The sequence below is a fragment of the Lissotriton vulgaris genome, chromosome 6 (assembly GCF_964263255.1).
Source record: "Lissotriton vulgaris chromosome 6, aLisVul1.2, whole genome shotgun sequence".
Classification (NCBI taxonomy): Eukaryota; Metazoa; Chordata; class Amphibia; order Caudata; family Salamandridae; genus Lissotriton; species Lissotriton vulgaris.
In genome coordinates, this window is record NC_141694.1 from 20,104,390 (window position 1) to 20,125,235 (window position 20,846).

The following is a 20,846-nucleotide window of genomic DNA, read 5'->3' on the forward strand; positions in this document are numbered from 1 at the left end:
ACCATGTGAGGCTACTATCCTCTCTATTTTCCATCTCCCGAGGTGCTTGCAGGAGGCAGAGCTCACTAATATAATTAGAAGCACCTTAAAGACCAGACACCCCACCTTGGAGCACCAGTGACTATTCATTTATTCACTCTCAAGTTATTCTCTCATTTTGTCACATGAATAGTCAGAACTGCATATAAGCAGGGCCACTGGAATTATGCGGTTCAGCAGCTTCAACAATTTACCCTTAGTTATGGATGTCTCATATTTGCCATATAATCCATCATCATTGCATAATTTGCCGATTTTCACAAAAAGCTATTTTAAATGTACCAACTTTGACTAAAATAGCACTGACATATTCCTGCACAGTGGAAGGCCCTTCACAAAGGTTTATTCATCACCTTTCAGCTGTTAATCCAGATACTTGCGTTTTAACCTAGTACTAATCATTCTCGACAATGTTAACATGTGAAAAAGTGACAAAAAAATACAGTAATAGGAACACATATTAGCCTGCATAATTTTGTCAACCATACTGCATAATTTGGTCCTTCTGTGTTGCATAATTCCAGTGACCCTGATTATAGTACTGCTGATAATCTTTAAATCCTAAACTGGTAAGAGAGAGAAGGGAAAGGTGGAAAGAGGATGGGAGAGTGATACGGTGGAGACTGAGGTATGTGGGAGGATAGTGAGAACAAGCATTTGCTATCCAATAGGTCTCGCATTAGGAAATTGTGAGCTATTGGTACTGTAAATGACAATTTTTTAAAATATGTGTTGGCTTTGAAAATATATAAATTAATAGCATTGTTATTCACAAAGCCAATAGCTTACACTTTCCTAATGCGAGTCCTATTGGCTATGGCAATGCTTGTTGGTAGCAAGCAAGGACAGTGCTGTTGTGGTGCTGAGTGAATCTGTTGTGGTGCTGAGTGATGCTGTTGTGGTTGGGCTGAGTGATGTGGCGGTGTCCCAGAGTGATGTGGTGGTGTTCCAGAGTGATGTGGTTGTGTCCGAGAGTGATGTGGTTGTGTCCGAGAGTGATGTGGTGGTGTCCCAGAGTGATGTGGTGGTGTCCCAGAGTGATGTGGTGGTGTCCCTGAGTTATGTGGTGGTGTCCCAGAGTGATGTGGTGGTGCCCCTGAGTGATGCCCCAGAGTGATGTGGTTGTGTTCCATGAGTGATGTGGTGGTGTTCCGTGAGTGATGTGGTGGTGCCCCTGAGTGATGCCCCAGAGTGATGTGGTAGTGTTCCGTGAGTGATGTGGTGGTGTTCCGTGAGTGATGTGGTGGTGTTCCGTGAGTGATGTGGTGGTGTCTGTGAGTGATGTGGTGGTATCCCTGAGTGATGTGGTGGTGCCCGTGAGTTCTGTGGTGGTGCCCCTGAGTGATGCCCCTGAGTGATGTGGTGGTGTTCCATGAGTCATGTGGTGGTGTTCCGTGAGTGATGTGGTGGTGTTCCGTGAGTGATGTGGTGGTGCCCCTGAGTGATGCCCCAGAGTGATGTGGTGGTGTTCCGTGAGTGATGTGGTGGTGTTCCGTGAGTGATGTGGTGGTGTTCCGTGAGTGATGTGGTGGTATCCCTTAGTTCTGTCAGTGGAGGATGTGGGCCTTTGTTCTGTCAGTGGTAGGATGTGGTCCTTAGTTCTGTGAGTGTTAGGACATGGGCCTTAGTTCTGTGAGTGGTAGGGTGTGGGTCTTAGTTCTGTCGGTGTTAGGACGTGGGCCTTAGTTCTGTGAGTGGTAGGATGTGGGCCTTAGTACTGAGAGTGGCAGGATGTGGGTGTTGGACTTGGCCTATTTTTACTGAAAGTTTTCGCTTTTTGCTTCCCCTAATTCCAGATGTCCCCCCTTGTAATGTAAGTGTATAGGCCCTGCGAGGTTGTAATGGCCTGTGTATTATTAAAATCAATGCCAGGGTGCAGGTGCTCTCTTCCCCCAAGATGGCTGCCACTGACCACTGCTACTGCAGCGTGGTCTGATTAGGCGCACTCTAGTAGCCAGGGGCTGGCTGGAACCCTTAAACAATGTTGCCATACCAGCCTGCCAGCCTGCCCATAGCTAGAATGAAGGAAGCTCCTGGAACCTTCCAGAATAGGGGAGGCACCAACTGCCACTGCCAACTGCCAATTGACACTATATAAGGAAAAGGAGGGAAACTTTCTAGTCAGTTGGGGCATCACTGACCTGGGGAACCCATACAGGAGTTTAGGCGGGAGGGCCTAGTGAGGAACCTATGCTACTGGGAGTGACAGGATTTAGGTGCTACCTCTTAAGCTGGGTGAGGTGTCCTAAGCTAGCCCCCTGATCTGGCCCAGTGGTAGGGAGCCCCAGGGTCCATCTGCAGTGACTGAGGAAAATCCCCTCAAGCCTTCAACTCATCACCCCCCCTCAGTAACTTCAAGTAACCAGCAACCAAGGGCGCAGAGTCATCCAAGCGCCAAGAAGACTGCTTTCTGGGATCAGGTACTGGACTGTGCTGCCCTGCGCATCCCCTGCCTACAATTGGGCTGGCCTATATTCCCCTGACTGAATTGTGGGCGAAGCGCTGTGAAGTAATTGCCCCTGTCAAGCGCTGTGAAGTAATTGCCCCTGTCAAGCGCTGTGAAGTAATTGACTCTGCCAAGCGCTGTGAAGTAATTGACACTGCGAAGCGCTGTGAAGTAATTGCTCCCACCCTGCTTGCCCTGAGCTAACTGTGGCCTCAAGACTCTAGCGATGAAGTCCTACTGTGAGGCTCTGGCATTTTAAAGCGCTTCTCCCCCTCAGGAATCATCCGGTCAGCGAGGCGCTGCATCTGCCCTAAGCGCTCACCTGCTGTCTGAGAGCGCTGCGATCGCCTGACGCTGTCTGCCCCTGGAGGCGCTGTTGCCCCCTCCTTCTGCCCCGGCGCTGTCGCGCACCGCACCAGATCACCCCTGCAGCCGCGGGAGCGCTGTGACATCCTGCGGCGGCCCCTGGAGCTTGAGGAGGGCCGCCGCGTAATCCAGTCAGGCCTCGTTAGGCCTGAAGCCAGCTTGTTGTCTCCGTCACGTGACGAGGGCGATCGGCCTCGTCATCGGCCGCGCCCCCGTCTCCCGGTGCCGCGAGTGGTCCCGCGGCCCAGCCCGCACTGCTCCTGCCTTGCCCGACACCACGGGCCATTGATACGGCCCGGCGGCTGGAGAGAGCTGCATTTCCCTACGGAGGGGGCCGCTGAGCCTGAGAGCCCCCTCCGCATGCCGCCCCAAACGCAGACCCCGCTCGCCAGCTTCGCCCCGGCGCCAGGGCTTCAGAACTGCCCCCGCGTCGCACAGGGCCGGAGCTCATTGCCCCTCAAAAGCGGATACTTCGCAAGGGCCCCTGAGGGCCGAAGAACACAAGGTAACCCCCCTGGGGAGGAGGGCGGTATTCCGAGGGAGGCCCGAGGTCGCCACTCGTCCGGGGTTAACTGAGACTGGGCCCTGTTGGCCCCCCTTCGATTGTGCCTCAAGAATATGGAGGTTGAAGCCTGAAATGTTTATAGTACACTGTATTTACAAGCCTGTACTGTTCAGAGAGCACGTATTTACAAGCCTGAAATGTTTATAGTGCACCGTATTTACAAGCCTGTACTGTTCAGAGAGCACGTATTTACAAGCCTGAAATGTTTATAGTGCACCGTATTTACAAGCCTGTAATGTTCAGAGAGCACGTATTTACAAGCCTGAAATGTTCATAGTGAACCATATTTACAAGCCTGAAAAGAGAGGGAGTGTTAAATTCAGTAAAATAAAGATGAAGGGTCCTTGTTGTAATGTACATGTAGTATATTTATTCTTGAGATTAGATAGAAGGTACAGCATTCAGGTAGGAATGTAATATGGTAAGAAACCCCACTGGGAGCAGATAACTTCCTGCTCAGCCTCCAGGTAACTGATAAAATCCCTTGAACAGCAACAGGTAGAATCCTGGATGACATCACAGAGACATGACATAGACAAGCAGACACTAACACTAAGGAGGGACAAAGAGAGAGGAAGAGCAGGATATAACACACCGCCCTCCTTCAATTGAAAAAAAGGATAAGATGAAACAGATGGCAGAAGCAGAAAGGCAGAAGAAAGAACATATATGCACCGGAAATAAACACCCTCTTCAACAGATGGAAAGAAGAGGTAATATCAAAGGGGCACAGGTACAAAGGTTGTACAAGCACCGTAAGCTAACGAAAGAATGTAAGCTTAAATGAAATGAAAACTGACCATCTCAATACAAATGAGCAAAGGTACAGTATGGCTCAGTACCGTAGATAGAAAATGAAATATCAACTCAATATTTTCGATTCCTCTAAAATAAAGCACAATAAAATGAGCCCAACTCCTCAAAGTAAATACATGAACTCCTCTAAACATAGAGCACAGTAAAAGTGGTTCATGACAAAACGGCTCTTCACAGAAAATGCGCAACTTCTCTATCAATAGAATAAAACTGAGACCATGCAGCTCCTCACAGTAAGTAACAGAAAATCAGCAATAAAACTGAGCCCATGCAGCTCCTCACAGTAAGTAACAGAAAATCAGCAATAAAACTGAGCCCTGACAGTAAATAGATGAACTTTTCTAACCATAGAGCACTATAAGTGGTTCATCTGAAATGACAATACAATTGAGCCCCTATGGCTTCTAATAGCAAGCACATGAACACCTCTAACAATAGAGCACTATAAAGTGGTTCATAACAGAAATAAACATCAAACTTGAGCATCACTCTAGCTCATCATCACTAAAAATGAAAACAAACTGGAGCACCTCAACATAGTTGAGCACATAAATGACCCCAATAAGCATAACACCAAAAAAATCATCACCAAAATGAAAGCAAATGAGCACCTCAACAAAGGTTGAGCACAAACGTGGCTCCAGTAAAGCAGGCAATAATAGAATAAATTATTTCAAAATGCATCACTTGCAAATCCACACAGAAAAGAACATGTAACAGCATACATACATAACCTAGAAACAGAATTCTAAGCATTGAGCATACAAATCGATATTTAGCACACCACAGTACTTAGAAGAAATGCACCCAAGGGTAAAGTACAGCGCAAACTACACATTGCATAAATTAGGAAATATGCAAAATTGTTCACAACATCTTAAACATAACAAATCAAAATAATAAAAGTAGTCACCGTTGTCATTTGAATGAAGGGAGACACAAACAGCTCTGTAGAAATCTCCATGGGAAAATGTAAAGAAAATCAAACAGTACCTTGTTGGAGAACACCCTTTTTTTCAAGGAAAATAAATAAATAAGTAAATAAATCATGAAGCAGCAAACACCGGTGAGCGATTTCTCACCCAGATTGTAGATCCAAAAACATAGTGTAATGTCAGAAGTTAATGGTGTGCAGATCAAGTTCCAATTCTCGAAGTCAGGAATGTAGACAGACTCCCAAATGGTGTAGAGCCAAGCACTGGCATGTGAATTCCAGCACAGTTTGCAGAGTATGCTCAGGACGTGGTTGGCAGAAATAGGCATCAGGTCTCAGCGTAGGCCACACCGCAAGCCAAATAACAAAGTAGAATAGCCGTCTCTTCACTCAAACTGCTAGTGCACAACCTTCAAGGTACCGAAACATGGAGTTCACACAGATTGATGCAGGCAGAATTAATTTTGATTGCAGGTTGTAACGGTCCCAGTTAGTAGCGCTTTTGTAAACAGGAGACCTTTAAACAGCAGGTTGGCACAAGTTGCGCAGGCAATAAACTGAAGTCACAAAGTGAACTGACAATCTTTTAAACAGCAGATTCCAGAAACAGTACAAGCACACTTTCATTTAAACAGGAGGTTGCAGAAGTAGCACAGGCACACCTAGGACAGACAGCAGCAGCAACGGTACTCACGTAAAACGCTGATTTACTAGATGAAAACAGGGAGTCCTTTAAGTTTGCTCTAGTGCCAGATGATTTAGTAGTAGTATTACTTCAGCAAAGGTTATTCCAATGGAGGGGTTGAGACTGTCCGTTGGAACCAGACACCGGTGGGGCACCCAGACGCAGGAAAGTAATTTTAAGCGTTTCTCTTCTTGTCTTTGGTTGCAATGATGATCTCTTTAAATTCACTGAAGTTCCTTTTCTTTTAAATGGGTCCTTTTTTACCTCGTCGCCAGTGTTAAATTCAGTAAAATAAAGATGAAGGGTCCTTGTTGTAATGTACATGTAGTATATTTATTCTTGAGATTAGATAGAAGGTACAGCATTCAGGTAGGAATGTAATATGGTAAGAAACCCCACTGGGAGCAGATAACTTCCTGCTCAGCCTCCAGGTAACTGATAAAATCCCTTGAACAGCAACAGGTAGAATCCTGGATGACATCACAGAGACATGACATAGACAAGCAGACACTAACACTAAGGAGGGACAAAGAGAGAGGAAGAGCAGGATATAACAGGGAGATTCACTTCACTGTACTGAGTTTTCTTGCAGAGGTGGGCTTCCATTGAATTCTGATGATCTAATCTAGGTCGCAAGCCGACCCACAGTTACAAGAAGAAAGGCTTGTCACAAATAACTAAAGGTTGTGTTCTTTGGAGTTCCTTGTTGGACTGATAAGTACTTGCCGAAATGTTTTATTACCTTGAAGGAAAAGCATCCATGAGAGGTTTGATGTGATATTTAAACACATTACTATAGTCGCTTCTTGCAGGATCCTCCAGGTTAATACAGTCACCCCGTTGCCTGTCAGAAAGGTTGATACGACAGGTGGGAACAACTAGTGTTTCACTGCTAGATGAGCTGGTTAAGATTGTAATGTAATGTTTACCCATTTATGGGAAATGTAACCTGAATGCGATTCATGAAATGTCTCAATGTAATGTTGACGAATTAATAATGCAACGCTCTATTTGAAAGTATATATAAAAGATCTTGATTCTTTCGAATACAACTAATGGTGTGGTCTCCATTATTGCTCCACTGTGTCTTACATTGGATGTGTGCGTTAAGTAGCTGCTTTACACACAAGCCCCTGGCTGCCTTCCTGCTCGCGCCATGCTACCTCCTTGAGGGCTGGTAACCCCAGGTCTCACAGTGGGCCTTAGTTCTGTCAGTGATAGGACATGGGCCTTGGTTCTGTGAGTGGTAGGACGTGGGCTTTAGTTCTGTCTGTGGTAGGATGTGGGTCTTAGTTCTGTGAGTGGTAGGACGTGGGCCTTAGTTCTGTCTGTGGTAGGATGTGGGTCTTAGTTCTGTGAGTGTTAGGACGTGGGCTTTAGTTCTTTGAGTGTTAGGATGTGGGCCTTAGTTCCGTGAGTGGTAGGACGTGGGGCTTAGTTCCGTGAGTGGTAGGACGTGGGCCTTAGTTCTGTGAGTGTTAGGACGTGGGGCTTAGTTCTGTCCATGGTAGGACGAGGGCCTTAGTTCTGTGTGTGGTAGGATGTGGACCTATTTTCTACACCAAAAGGGAGAGTTTGATTTGAGTAAATAAAGGTGCCTGTGAGTAGACTGTGTGCCCTGATCAGGAGCTATTTGCAGTGAGTACATTTAAAGGCGTTGTCCTTAAGATGTGTGAAGGGGTTGTGTGAGTTTGGCATCCAGGTAATATATGTATTAGCTTCATATGGACTAGTTCTTTGTGTGTTGATGTTCTTTGGATGTAATGAAAGCACATTCAGTGGGTCTGCTAGGGAGATTGGACAAGATGTATAGGGCAAGGAGCAGGAGGGAGGAAGCAGGGGGCATGCAGCCATGTAGTTCCCTAGTATATATGCGTTGAGAGTTACCCATAAAGTGTGTGCATTTGTGTTAATCGTGGGTGTGTGGGTGTATTCTACCTCCAGCCCTCATTAGTCCACAGACCTCTCTCATACAACACAGAAGTGAATAAGACCTACATTAGACTTTTGGGATCAGTGGATTTTTTCAGGGAACTTCTTAATGGCCAAGGTAAGCAAACATAATCTGTTTTTATCTAAGATTTGATACCATCCCCATTTCACCCCCCGGTCAAGTAGCTGGTGGCACCATATGGAGACAGCACAGTTTCAGTGTGTACTGTAAAACACACATCTTTCTACAGTGGGCTGCAGTCCAAGACACAGGACTAAAGAGAGACCACACAGACAACAGCAGCAGTAGATTTTTGCGAGTGCTACTTTATTTCATGCAGAGAGAAATGAGACAGGTGAAGCAGAAGCTACACACCTTGTACACCTGTTCAGGTAAATAGAGAGAGGAAGAGAGAGATTGTGAAAACAAATCAGCTGGAAGTGTTGAATCAATGTAGAAGATATGCTCATGATTAAAGTCTCTCTGGAACGTGCGAAGTAGAGTGAATGGTAGACACAAGGGAGCTGACCAATCAGGCCATGCCTTCGAAACTCTTATGTTGAGGAAGCTTCTTCAACCTTCATAAGGCTTCAAGGAGCTGGCTTTTTTGCCAAAGTTGATGGCGTTATAATCACCCAGGCTGTCTCCGGCCAGGGCCACGATTCTGGCACCCTCATAATTTTCTTGCTCATAGACACACCAGGCTCCTTTGGCTACTTTGTGGGAAGAGATCATGTTATTCATTTTATAAGAATCCAGGTTTTGGGTAGCTGATGTTATGGTGGCTGATTTGCCGCTGTAATTTTCCTTCTCGTAGATGTTGATTTGTGGATCCTTCAGACCGCCCTTCACAACTCGCACTGACGAGATAGCTTCGGAAAATTCTTTCAGATCCTTGTAGTCCCCTTCCACAAATAACTCAAACTCCCCTTTGAATGATATGTCTTTAAAGACAACGTAGGAGTTCCCTACCACTTTCATTGACTTGGCCCGCTTCAGGAACCCAAGTGTTGCCAGATTTGAAAGGTCCTTTGTGACAGGCTCACAAGCTTCACCCTGGAAGTTGGCTTCACTGTAGAAGTAGATGGTCCTCATCTTCGATTCTCCTGTGAGCGCTTAAAGTCAGCAGACTGTTGCTTAGGTGCTGAGAGTGTCTCTCGGGTGAAGCACAAGCTGATGTCTCTTAGACGGGGTGACCTGGTCGCCCTGAGGAGAAGCAGCAGCTGGACTTGCAGGTCGTTCTGTAATGGTGAAAAATGAGCAACTAGTTAATATTATTTATTGAAAGCATCCTGTCTCCTTCTGCAGGATCATGTTAATCTGCACAGCATACACTTGAAGCACTGGCGCGGCTGAAATAATGGAGAGGAGTCTCATTTCAGTGATTGAATTTTTAAAAGTAATGGGTGAAAATGGGCCGTATTTACAAGGCCAATGCACAGCGGCTTTGTGTATCCTTGTAAATATGGACCAGCACGCTGCTTGGCAATGCGTCAAAAAAGTGAGGCTCCGGTGGCAGGAGAGCCTTGTAAATAAGCCCTTGAGTGTGTGCCTCTCCAGATCAAGCACTCTTAAACTATACTGCCTACCAGTATGGATGACGTGTGACTCCTACACTTGTAGTTCTCAGTCTTATGTAACATTTCCTGTGGACTTATTCACACACGTATGAATCAGTGTCTATGTGTAATGTGTTTGTGATGTAAAGTGATGCATTTTGAGACCAAGACCTGCTGCACACTTATGTAAAAGTTCAAGCAAAATAGATGTCACAATGGACATAAAGTTCAAATTCCATGGGCGAAGATGTGGGACACCAGTATTTCGGTTCCTCTTTTATTGTTCATTAAAAGCCAGCCGACACGTGTTTTGTCGCAAGAAAACACTGTTTCCGCGACTCCTCAGGGCTGGGGAGGATACAAAATAATGGATGGAGTGCATGGTAACAATAAGAAGACTTCAAATGGTGACTATACATGGTGAAAAACTGTGTACGGTGAGTGTATTGTGAGTAAGTAAAATGTAATACAGTAGTGGAAGCACACAACACCAACCTGGTACCTGTGAATGTTGTCCTGACAAGTGCAAGGAGGGAAGTGGGTCGACGGTGACTATATAATTGTGGTATTTACAACACTTAATAAATTCACATATTAATGCAACATTTCTTCGAGTGATGCAAAAGGGCGTAGTGAAATGTAAGGGTAAGGGGATCCTAGATCATGGTGGAGATTGTAATGTGGATGGGGGAGTAAGGGAGTGGAAAGGAAAAACAGGGCTTTGGGATATAACCGGGGGGGTGCATCCTACCTGTAGGTAATGGCTATGAAACCACAGGTCTGTAATGCCACAAAGGGGAAAGGGGAGAGACAAAGGGAAGCATAAGAAGGAGTACTACCAATGGTAGTTAGGATTTGCATTCAATGAGATAAGGCCCCTAGTGGGGGGCGCATTAATTATCGCGTTATGGAAGGAAAAGAATCTCACTGCCGTGCCGGTGATAATTCCGACCCGGCTCCGCTCGAGACCGGGTTAAAGTAACTGTCAGGATACAAGTTGATTTGTCCAGAAGGGAAGTTCTCCAGTGGGTATGTGGAGATTCTGTGAATATAAGTCGAGCATATCAGGTGCTAGTTCCTTGAATTCAAGGTTAGCATTGTTTATTCTTAGAAATTCATAGGACTAAAAAGGCTTATTGTGTGACTCACCTTTTGTTAAAGTAAAATGATCTCTCTTTTAGATCGAGTCGTAGACCATAGTTAATAATGTGCAAGAATTAGGAAAATTGAAAAAAATCTGGCAATTCTAGCGATTAGAACACAGGGATTAAACACCAAGATCTTGGCATATGCAGATGACCCGGCCATTACTACTCCAGACCCTGAAAGTGCAATACTAGCACTAGAGTCAGAAGCACAGTTGTTCAGAAAAATCTCAGGATATGCATTAAATAGCTCTAAAACTCAGATAATAACCAATAGCAAAGTCCATTGGAATAACAGCAGGGTGGTTCCAAAAGCTAAGCATCTGGGGGTGACAATAATGACAAATCTTGATAACATAGTAACAGAGAACTTTGTCTCTTTGGCCTCTGAAACAAAAAAATCCCTTAAAGCAATTGACAACTTGCATCTGACACTTGTGGGAAGATGTAATGTGATCAAGATGACGTATTTCCCAAAACTGCTCTATTACATTCGCTCTATTCCACTTGAATTTAACAAAGCGCAGTTATTAAAATTTCAGCAAATTCTTACGCAGTTCATCTGGGCCTTCGCGCAGCCTAGACGGGCCCTAAGACAACTGACACTCCCTAAAGAGCGGGGGGAAGGGCTCTGCCAAATATAGTACTTTATTACTGGGCATCAGTTTTGCAATATAGCACAGACTTAATTACGGTACGCCCTTATACCTCTCCAACCGATTTGCCGTCTCCATTGCTGTTACTATTGGGAGAAGAGGCTCGCGGCTGTCTCTTCAGACAGGTATCCTACGGATACTATAAGCACGTCCGGTTTAAGACGCTGATGAACTCCTTTAAGGTGTTTTGTAATATACGTAGGATATATGGTCTTCGAAGGCTTAATCATCGCACCCTCCTCAGCCTAAACTGGGACCTGCCTAGCTTTTTTGATCGAAGTTATTTAGCAGAGTGGTACAAACCTGGCATCTCAAAACTATGGGATTTAATCGCAAATGGGAGAGTAAACACTTTTGCAAACTTACAAAGCATATATGGCGTAAAACAACAAGACACCTTTAAGTACTTAGCGATTTATAACTTTCTTTCAGGTGGGGGGCTTGGCCGGATTCTCAGAGGTCAAATTTATCAACATGCTGAAAACCCCAAAAGGACATCCTGTAGCACCCCTTAAATGCAAATTTAAACAGGTGTTGCGCACACACATGTCCAAAGGACATGTGTGTGTGTAACATGCAAAAGAAAAAAATGCACTAAAGTGCTTTTTACTCTTTTTTTGCAATTTACCACGAAGTCAGACTTCGTGGTAAATTGTGACCAAATATTGCGAATTTGCATTTTCAAATTGGTTGATGAATTGGATTTAAGGAATCTCTATTAGAGATTCCTTAAATCCAATTCCTCGCAAATATGCAATTTCTCTAATAGCAATTTTTGCATTTGGGATGATGAATCCCAAATACAAAAATTGCACTCGCAAAGGGCAAGATTCTCAGAATCTGGCCCTTTGCGAGCGCAATTTCGCTTGATGAATCGGGCTGCATATGCCCAAAAAGGTCGCAAAGGCAAGAAAAAGGGTCTGGACATATGGGGACCTTTCCCACGTGGCTTGAGCGCTCTGAGTAAATCTTTTATCTAATTCCTTTCTCCCTCATCTATCTTTTTATCTCTCCCTATCTCTTTCTTTGCTCCTTTCTTTCGTTTTTTCTTTTGCTCTACTTGTCTCTTTCTCCTCATATCCTTATACTTTCTTAGATGCTTCTTTGTAAATATTTTTGATGTCCCTGATTATTATTGTAAACTTGTCTTCGTTTTGTACAAGAAGGGGTGGGAGGTCACACACCACAATGTTAAACGCTGTATGTTCTGTAATTTAGAAAAATAAACAAATAAATAAATAAATAAAACCTCAACATGAGGGGGAAAAAAAGGGAATTTGTCTATTTTTTTTCTTAGTCTTGTGTCTGTCCTCTACACTCCAAAATCCAGCATGAAAACTGACATTTAATTAAAATTTCTGATTGTCACCTCTCCTTTTTTCTTTCAAATGACCCATCCTCTGCATGCGTCTTGTCTGTACGCACAAACTTCTCAAAGTCACATGCATGTTCGCTGTCATCTCTATGATTGTAACTGCGAGCATAGTCCACCACCCATCGCAAAGATCACTTTCAATGTCACACAGCTGCGACCTGAAAATGACCAATCACACCAGACGCTCATGTGCTGACCAGACCAACCGTCTGCATGAACTCATATAGCCCCACTAATGTACCATTAAAGAATCCAATATAAAGAAACTGAAATGAATTCTTGGAGTTACTTGATGAATGAATCCCACTAACTAATACTAGCCAATAACACTCGGTTAACTACTAAGCTTCGGCTCTGTAGCAGCATGCTGCCCAGGGTAAAGCAATTTAGCACCTGGTCAGGGGTAGTAGGCGCTATATATAATGCAGTCTCCTGGCTGCCTTTGCTCACCGTAGCTTGGGTCCGTATGAGGGGGTGTCTCAAGCAGAGAGCACACTGACAGTCTTGCTCACTCAGGGAGAAGAGGCGGATGTCCCTTTCTCGATCCCTGGGTCTTTTATACTCTCTCAGGGAGGGATGTGGGAGGAGGAGGAGTGGCCACCCACAAACCCTGGGTCCTTACTGAGAAAATCGGATCATTTCTTTAGAAAATGACGGTGCAGTTTTATTCAAAGGAAATGTTCACACCCGCTGTCTTTTTCTTGTACTTTATAGCACAGTTTTGTTGATTAAAAATAGAGCCTAAGGCACTTTTAGGAAATTCCAGCAGACAAACATTTGCATTTCAAATGGGTTTGCTCCAGTTGTTGCAAGAGCTTTATAATCAAAAGTTCTTGAGGGAGAGAGCTAGCACGCCATCAAGGCGGCGAAGGGGCGAGCGAGGTAACAAACGAGAAAGTGGGTGAGTAGAGCTATACCTGGACGGCAGCTTCATTCGGGATATCTTATCTTTAGAGCGACTTCACTTACTTTGAAAAACTAAAAAACACAAGGTCAGTATTAGCGAGCAACGGAGAATCAGTTATGCCTAGATGCATCAAGGGTTTTTGCATTCGCAAACGGTGCGAATCGCAAAATTCGTCCATTTGCGAATGCAAATCCCGTTTTTGGGATGCATCAAGCATTTTGGTATTTTCGCAATTTTAGAAATCGCAATTTTGTTGCGATTTCTAAAATTGCGATTGCATTTAAGAAACCGCAATTTTGCGATTTCTTAAATGCAATGCATGATTACTTTAGAATTGCGAATTCGCAATTTGGAAGGGGTAAATTAGCATGAAGTTGAACTTCATGCTAATTTATAGAACACTTTCAAACATGCAGTAGTTGCATATTTGAAAGTTTTAATTTACACACACACATGTCCTTGGGTCATGTGTGTGTAAATTGCACTTACAGTTCAATTTCAGGGGTGCTGGGAGGGGTTCTTTGAACCCCCCCTGCACCCTTGAAATTGCATTCACATTTTGCGAATCGCAATTTGAAATTCGCAAAATGTGAATGCCTTCCCATTGATTCCTAGGGGCCTTTTGGCCCCTAGGAATCAATGGGAAGGGTTTTCCTTAATTGCGATTTGCAAATTGTGAATCGCAATTAAGGAAAATTACCGAATCGCAAAATAATTTGCTATCTTTTGATGCATAGCATTTTGCGATTTCTTAATTGCGATTCCTTAATTTTCGCAATTAAGAAATCGCAAAATGTTACAATGATGCATCTAGGGGTTAGTGCCCTTGATATCATCTTAGTACAGTGGCCTTCAAACGTTTTGTTTTTAAATATTGAGGTTCCTTATGTATTTTTTTTTGTAAACAAATGTTATTTCCCTTCTCTAGAAAACTAATCAGGTGTCGGACGCTGCTCAGCTCCTGACTCTTTTTACTTTTAAACTGATTGATAATTAAAACGCTTGGCGCCATAATGAGCAATACACAATATCACTGATGATGAAAATTCAGCTTTATAGGCAGGGACATTTGGTTTGAGTGGCACTGCTTTAGTTCCAACCTCGTATTTTACCCTTAAAAACAGTACTTTTCGGGGTCAATTCAGGGCAGCATAAAGCATTCCTTCTACTATGCGTTTCATTGAGTGAACTTGTGCCTCTTTGCAGCTGTCCCAGGTACACACTCTGCCACTGGCATAACCCTTACCAGACTCCGAGCCACAAACCTGGCAACATATTCCTGCTCTATCTACCCACTGTTCCTCTGGAATGCCATTTTGAATCCCATCTTTCAGCCCTATGCACCTTTTAATGTAGTGTAGTTCCTATATTCCCAATAGGCTCTGCGCATTAGAATAATATATCCTATAGATTAGACGTAAGGCTGAGGTCAACTGAGTGTCTGTCAAATACATTAGACTTAATAGTGAGTGCCAGCTAGCTCAGAGGTCACTAGAAACGTTCGTGAATTCACAAGAAGGGATTTGTTTCTGACAACCACAATAAACATGACAACTTTGTTTCCCCTAGATAAAACTGATCATCAGAATCGTGGAAACAAAAGATAGATATTTCACCTAGTCAATAGATAGATATTTCACTCAGTCAACTGCTACAATCGTAAAACTGGTTGTGAAATATAATGCATACAGTATAAAGAGTGGAATAAAATAATACTATAGGAGCATTGTATGGTTCCTAAACCATAGATAAATACATACATAAATAACAGAGGCTAAAAGTACTCAACTGGTGCTTCTACAATACGCCTACCCCGATGTACCTAACCTAAGCTTAGTAGGAGGGAAGAAGTAAGTGAGGTGTAGCATAAATATAGTTTTCTTTTACCAAAAATCAGTCCAAGATTTCTCTGAGGGTCTAATCAGCTCCGTACCTTAGTTTGGAATGAAGAAGGTCAGGCTCAGGAATCTATTTCCCAGCAACCCGCAAGGGTAGCTTGGAAACACTGGAGCTGGATTTCTCGGCAGGAGAAAAGATAGCGTCTCTCTCAGTGCATCAAATGGGAGGGTCGGCTTCCTTCAGCACTTGCAGTAGCAGGATGCTTCGGGCAAGTAGATAGTCGAACTGCTTCAAACCACTGTGTGTTTGCTAAGGCAAGTGTGGGCATATTTATACCTAGAAGTTGCCGAGTTTGACGTAAAGGTGGACATAATAATGTCATTAAAGACTCTTAGTTCTTTGAAAATTCCATGAGTTCTTGGACAAGTCAATTCTTGAGCAAGGGAAAGTCCCTAGCTGCTAAAGCCGAGTTTTCCAAGAAATCGTTGAAGATTTTTGGAATTAGTGGAAGTAGCCCTGCCGTATTTGGACTGCATGAGCTATGACTAAATATGGTTAGGATTCTTATGCCTATATAAGGACATAGTGATTTATACCTTTATAAGGGATGAATCGGGAAATTTACAATTGTGTCATAAAAGGGTTTACAACATTAATAGGGCTTGAATCTCATCTTCCATCCCTATGCACCTTCCATAGAGTATGAAACAAATATTTCAGCTCTATGCGCCTTCCACAGCTATTGAATGTCAGCTTCCAGCCCTATGTGCCTACCACAGAGCTTGAATCCCATCTCCCAGCCCTATGCACATTTTAATAGGGCTTGAATCTCATCTTCCAGTTGTATGCGCCTTCCACAGAGCTTGAATCCCATCTTCCAGCCCTATGCTTCTTTCAATAGGGCTTTAATCTCATCTTCCAGCGCTATGTGCCTACCAGATAACTTGAATCTCATCTTCCAGCCCTATGCGCCTTTCACAGAGCTTGAACTGAATATTCTAGCCCTATGCGCCTTCCACAGAGGTTCAATCAAATATTGCAGCCCTATGCATCCACAGAGCTTGAATCACATATTGCAGCCAAATGCACCTTCCACAAAGCTTGAATCACATATTGCAGCCCTATGTGCCTTCAACAGAGCTTGATTCCCATCTTCCAGCCCTATGCACCTTCCACAGAGCTTGAATCACATCTTCCAGCCCTATGCGCCTTCCACAGAGCTTGAATAAAATATTGCAGACCTCTGCGCCTTCCCCAGAACTTGAATCTCATCTTCAAACCCTATGCGCCTTCCACAGAGCTTGAATCCCATCTTCCAGCCCCATGTACCTTTTAATAGGGCTTGAATTTCGTCTTCCAGCCCTATGACCCTTCCACAGAGCTTGAATCTCAACTTCCAGCCCTATGCTCCTTCCCTAGAACTTGAATCTCATCTTCCAGCCCTATATGTGCCTTCCACAGAGCTTGAATCCCATCTTCCAGCACTATGCACCCATTAATAGTGCTTGAATCTCATCTTCAAGCCCTATGCGCATTCCACAGAGCTTGAATCCCATCTTCTAGCCCTATGCACATTTTAATGGGGCTTGAATCTCATCTTCCAGCCCTATACACCTTCCACAGAGCTTGAACTGAATATTCTAGCCTTATGAGCCTTCCACAGTGCTTTAATCTCATGTTCCAGCCCTATGCGCCTTCCATAGAGCTTGAATCTCATCTTCCAGCCGTATGCGCCTTCCCCAGAACTTGAATCTGATCTTGTAGCCCTATGCACCTTCCCCAGGACTTGAATCTCATCTTCCAGCCCTATGCACCTTCCACAGAGCTTGAATCTCATCTTCCAGAGATATTCGTCTTCCCCAGAACTTAAATCTCATCTTCCAGCTCTATGCACCTTCCACAGAGCTTGAATTCCATCTTCCAACCCTTTGCACCTTTTAATAGGGATGAATCTCATCTTCCAGCCTTAAGCGCCTTCCACAGAGCTTAAATTCCATTGTCCAGACCTATGCACCATTTAATAGAGCTTAATACATGCCGATGAGTGCTGACCTCCCAGAATGCATGCATTTATCAGACCAAGACCAATCTGGGCTCGCCCAGTCACTTTGGTGACTCTAGATAACCTCGGGTCGATCGCATGACCCTGTGACTGCGACAATACATTCGGATGTCTGCCCTATCAACTTTGGATGGTACTTTCTGTGCCTACCATGGTGACCACAGGTAACGTTTCAGAAAAGGGGGTGGTGATGGACAGAGTATCTGAATTAAACAGAACACTCATACCCAGTCAACAGATCAGGGCTTGATCCATCACCGTTTTTTAGCTCACTGCACCATCCCAGCTCAGAACCTGGCTACATGCAAATTAGTCTGTCCCTGGCCCAGTGCATCATGGGAACAGGGCAGACCAAACTACCAAGCCAATTCTTATACTGGGAAGGAAACAAGCTTCCGGGGACTGGTTTCTGGCATTACAGCCGTCTTCGGCCCGGCTTGCTTGAATCCTGATGGTGCAATGAGCAAGGGACTCACATCTGAGTATACCCTTCCACGCTTATGGTGGACAAAACGATTCAGAAAAGGGGGTGGTGATGGACAGAGTATCTGAATTAAAAAGAACACTCATACCCCGTCAACAGATCAGGGCTTGATCCATCACCGTTTTTTAGCTCACTGCACCATCCCAGCTCAGAACCTGGCTACATGCAAATTAGTCTGTCCCTGGCCCAGTGCATCATGGGAACAGGGCAGACCAAACTACCAAGCCAATGCTTATACTGGGAAGGAAACAAGCTTCCGGGGACCAGTTTCTGGCATCACCACCCCTTTTTCTGAATCACAGGTAACGGGGCATCAGGGTTCAATTCCGGAGAGGGAGCCTGAGAAACGGCAACCACATCCAAGGAAGGAAGTAGGCGCTCAACTTATCCACTCCCGACTCGGGGAGGTAGTGATGAAAAATAACAATACAGCACTCTTTCGAGGCCCTGTAATTGGAATGAGTACACTTTAAATCCTTTAACGAAGATCCATTGGATGGCAAGTCTAGTGCCAGCAGCCGCAGTAATTCCAGCTCCAATAGCGTATATTAAAGTTGATGCAAATAAAAGCTCGTAGTTGGATCTTGGGATAGAGCAGGCGGTCCGCCGCAAGGGGAGCTACCGCCTGTCCCAGCCCCTGCCTCTCAGCACACCCTTGATGCTCTTGACTGAGTGTCCTGGGGGTCGGAAGCATTTACTTTGAAAAAATTAGAGTGTTCAAAGCAGACCAGTCGCCTGCATACTTTAGTTAGGAATAACGGAATAGGGCTTTGGTTCTATTTTGTTGGTTTTCGGAACTGGGGTCATGATTAAGAAGAATGGCCGGGGGCATTCGTATTGTGCCGCTAGAGGTGAAATTCTTGGACTGGCGCAAGACGAACCAAAGCAAAAGCATTTGCCAAGCATGTTTTCATTAATCAGTAACGAAAATCGGAGGTCCGGAGACAATCAGATACCGTTGTAGTTCCGACCATAAATGATGCCCACTAGCGATCCGGCGGTGTTATTCCCATGACCCGCCAAGCAGCTTCCAGGAAACCAAAGTCTTTGGGTTCTGGGGGGATTATATTTGCAAATCTGAAATTTAAAGGAATTGACAGAAGGGCACCACCAGTAGTAGAGCCTGATGCTTAATTTTACTCAACACGGGAACCCTCACCCAACCTGGACACGGGAAGGATTGACAGATTGATAGCTGTTTCTCGATTCTGTGGGTGATGGTGCATGGTGGTTCTTAGTTGGTGGAGCGATTTGTCTAGTTAATTCTGATAACAAACAAGACATCTCCATGCTAAAGAGTTACGCATCCCCCAGCAGTCGGCGTGCAACTTCTTAGAGGGACAAGTTGCGTTCAGCCACAACAGATCGAACAATAACATTTCTGTGAAGCCCTTAGATGTCCGGGGCTGCACGCTCGCTACACTGAACAGATCAGCGTGTGTCTACCCTTCCCCAACAGGTGCGGGTAACCTGCTGAACCCCATTCATGATAAGGATTGGGGATTGCAATTATTAACCATAAACGAGGAATTCCCAGTAAGTGCGGGACATGAGCTCGCATTGATTAAGTCCCTGCCCTTTGAACACACTGCCTATCGCTACTTCCGATTGTATTTTTTAGTGAGGTCCTCGGATCGGCCCCGCTGGGGTCGGCAATTGCCCTGGCGGAGAGCCTAGAAGACGATCAAACTTGACTATCTAGAGGAAGTAAAAGTCGAAACAACGTTTTCCGTAGGTGAACCTGCAGAAGAATCATTAACGGCGGAGCGGCCCGAGCGACTGATGGCATAAGCCCAAAGCCCTCAGCTGCCTCCTGCAAGCTCGCACCCAAGACACAGGGCCCAGCCCTGCCCTGGCGGGCCCTGTCTGTTGGAGCAGTCTGCAAGCACATGGAGTACCTGGGTGAGGACTGGGACTTCGGAGGCCTCTTCCCCCTGGGGAGGGCCCAACCGACACATGAGTAACCGGGCATGAGGGGTGGCCCCCGTCCCTCTCCAAGACGGAACCCAAGTTCACCCATCACGACCCCCACGGTGGTGGGGGTAAACCGAATGGCAGTGCATACCTGGGCTGGTATCTAGTCCTAGCAACTATTGAATGTGGTTTTGCAAGTCCCTAGGTTCCCCTATGAATGCTTGTGTATGACTGTATTATTTCTATAGTGAGTGAGACTGAGAAGCGTATGTATGTTTAGCGAATGACTGTGGGAGTGAGTGGGACGTGAATAAACACTTTTCTCAGTATGAATTTTTAATCATGACACATATTAATCCCTATATTTTTTCTATGTTTGTATATATGCTCTAAAGTTTTTCTATGGATTCCATTTATGAATTGTTATTTAATCAATACATTTTTCTATTTTCACAACAAGATGTTCTGAATTTATATGGTGTATCATTGGCTCTGAAGCGTTGAATTGTGTCACCTTACCCCTTGGATCCTTTTGATAGGACCACTTAATTAACCATTGCAAGGTAGTTCTTGCTTTCTCTTCCCCTGCCCTTTAAACACACTGCCCATCGCTACTTCCGATTGTATTGTTTAGTGAGGTCCTCGGATCGGCCCCGCTGGGGTCGGCAATGGCCCTGGCGGAGAGCCTAGAAGACGATCAAACTTGACTATCTAGAGGAAGTAAAAGTCGAAACAACGTTTTCCGTAGGTAAACCTGTAGAAGGATCATTACCGGCGGAGCAGCTCGAGCGACTGATGGCATCAGCCCAAAGCCCTCGGCTGCCTCCTGCAAGCACGCACCCTAGACACAGGGCCCAGCCCTGCTCCGGCGTGCCCTGTCTTGTGGAGCGGTCCGCAACCACATGGAGTACCTGGGTGAGGACTGGGACTTCGGGGGGCCTCTTCCCCCTGGGGAGGGCCCAACCGACACGTGAGTAACCGGGCATGAGGGATGGGCCCCTGTCCCTCTCCAAGACGGAACCCAAGTTCACCCATCACGACCCCCACGGTAGTGGGGGTAAACCGAATGGCAGTGCATACCTGGGCTGGTATCACTTCTCCCTCAAAAGGCCCTGGCACCA

The 20,846-nt window shown here is 45.0% G+C and overlaps 1 protein-coding gene and 1 pseudogene across 1 annotated transcript; one reads left to right on the forward strand and one right to left on the reverse strand.

The window, feature by feature from the left end:
- Positions 1-8,357: 8,357 nt before the first annotated feature.
- Positions 8,358-8,879, reverse strand: LOC147706714 (epidermal differentiation-specific protein-like). The gene has a single exon (XM_086925571.1). It carries the CDS (start codon positions 8,877-8,879, stop codon positions 8,358-8,360), a length of 522 nt encoding a protein of 173 aa, XP_086781697.1.
- A 9,989-nt stretch (positions 8,880-18,868) lies between these two features.
- LOC147706715 (18S ribosomal RNA) lies at positions 18,869-19,561 on the forward strand (annotated as a pseudogene; the record flags this gene model as incomplete).
- Positions 19,562-20,846: the final 1,285 nt, after the last annotated feature.

Coding starts and splice junctions, on each gene's coding strand:
- LOC147706714 (XM_086925571.1), bottom strand. CDS start 8,879: ATGAGGACCATCTACTTCTACAGTGAAGCCAACTTCCAGGGTGAAGCT.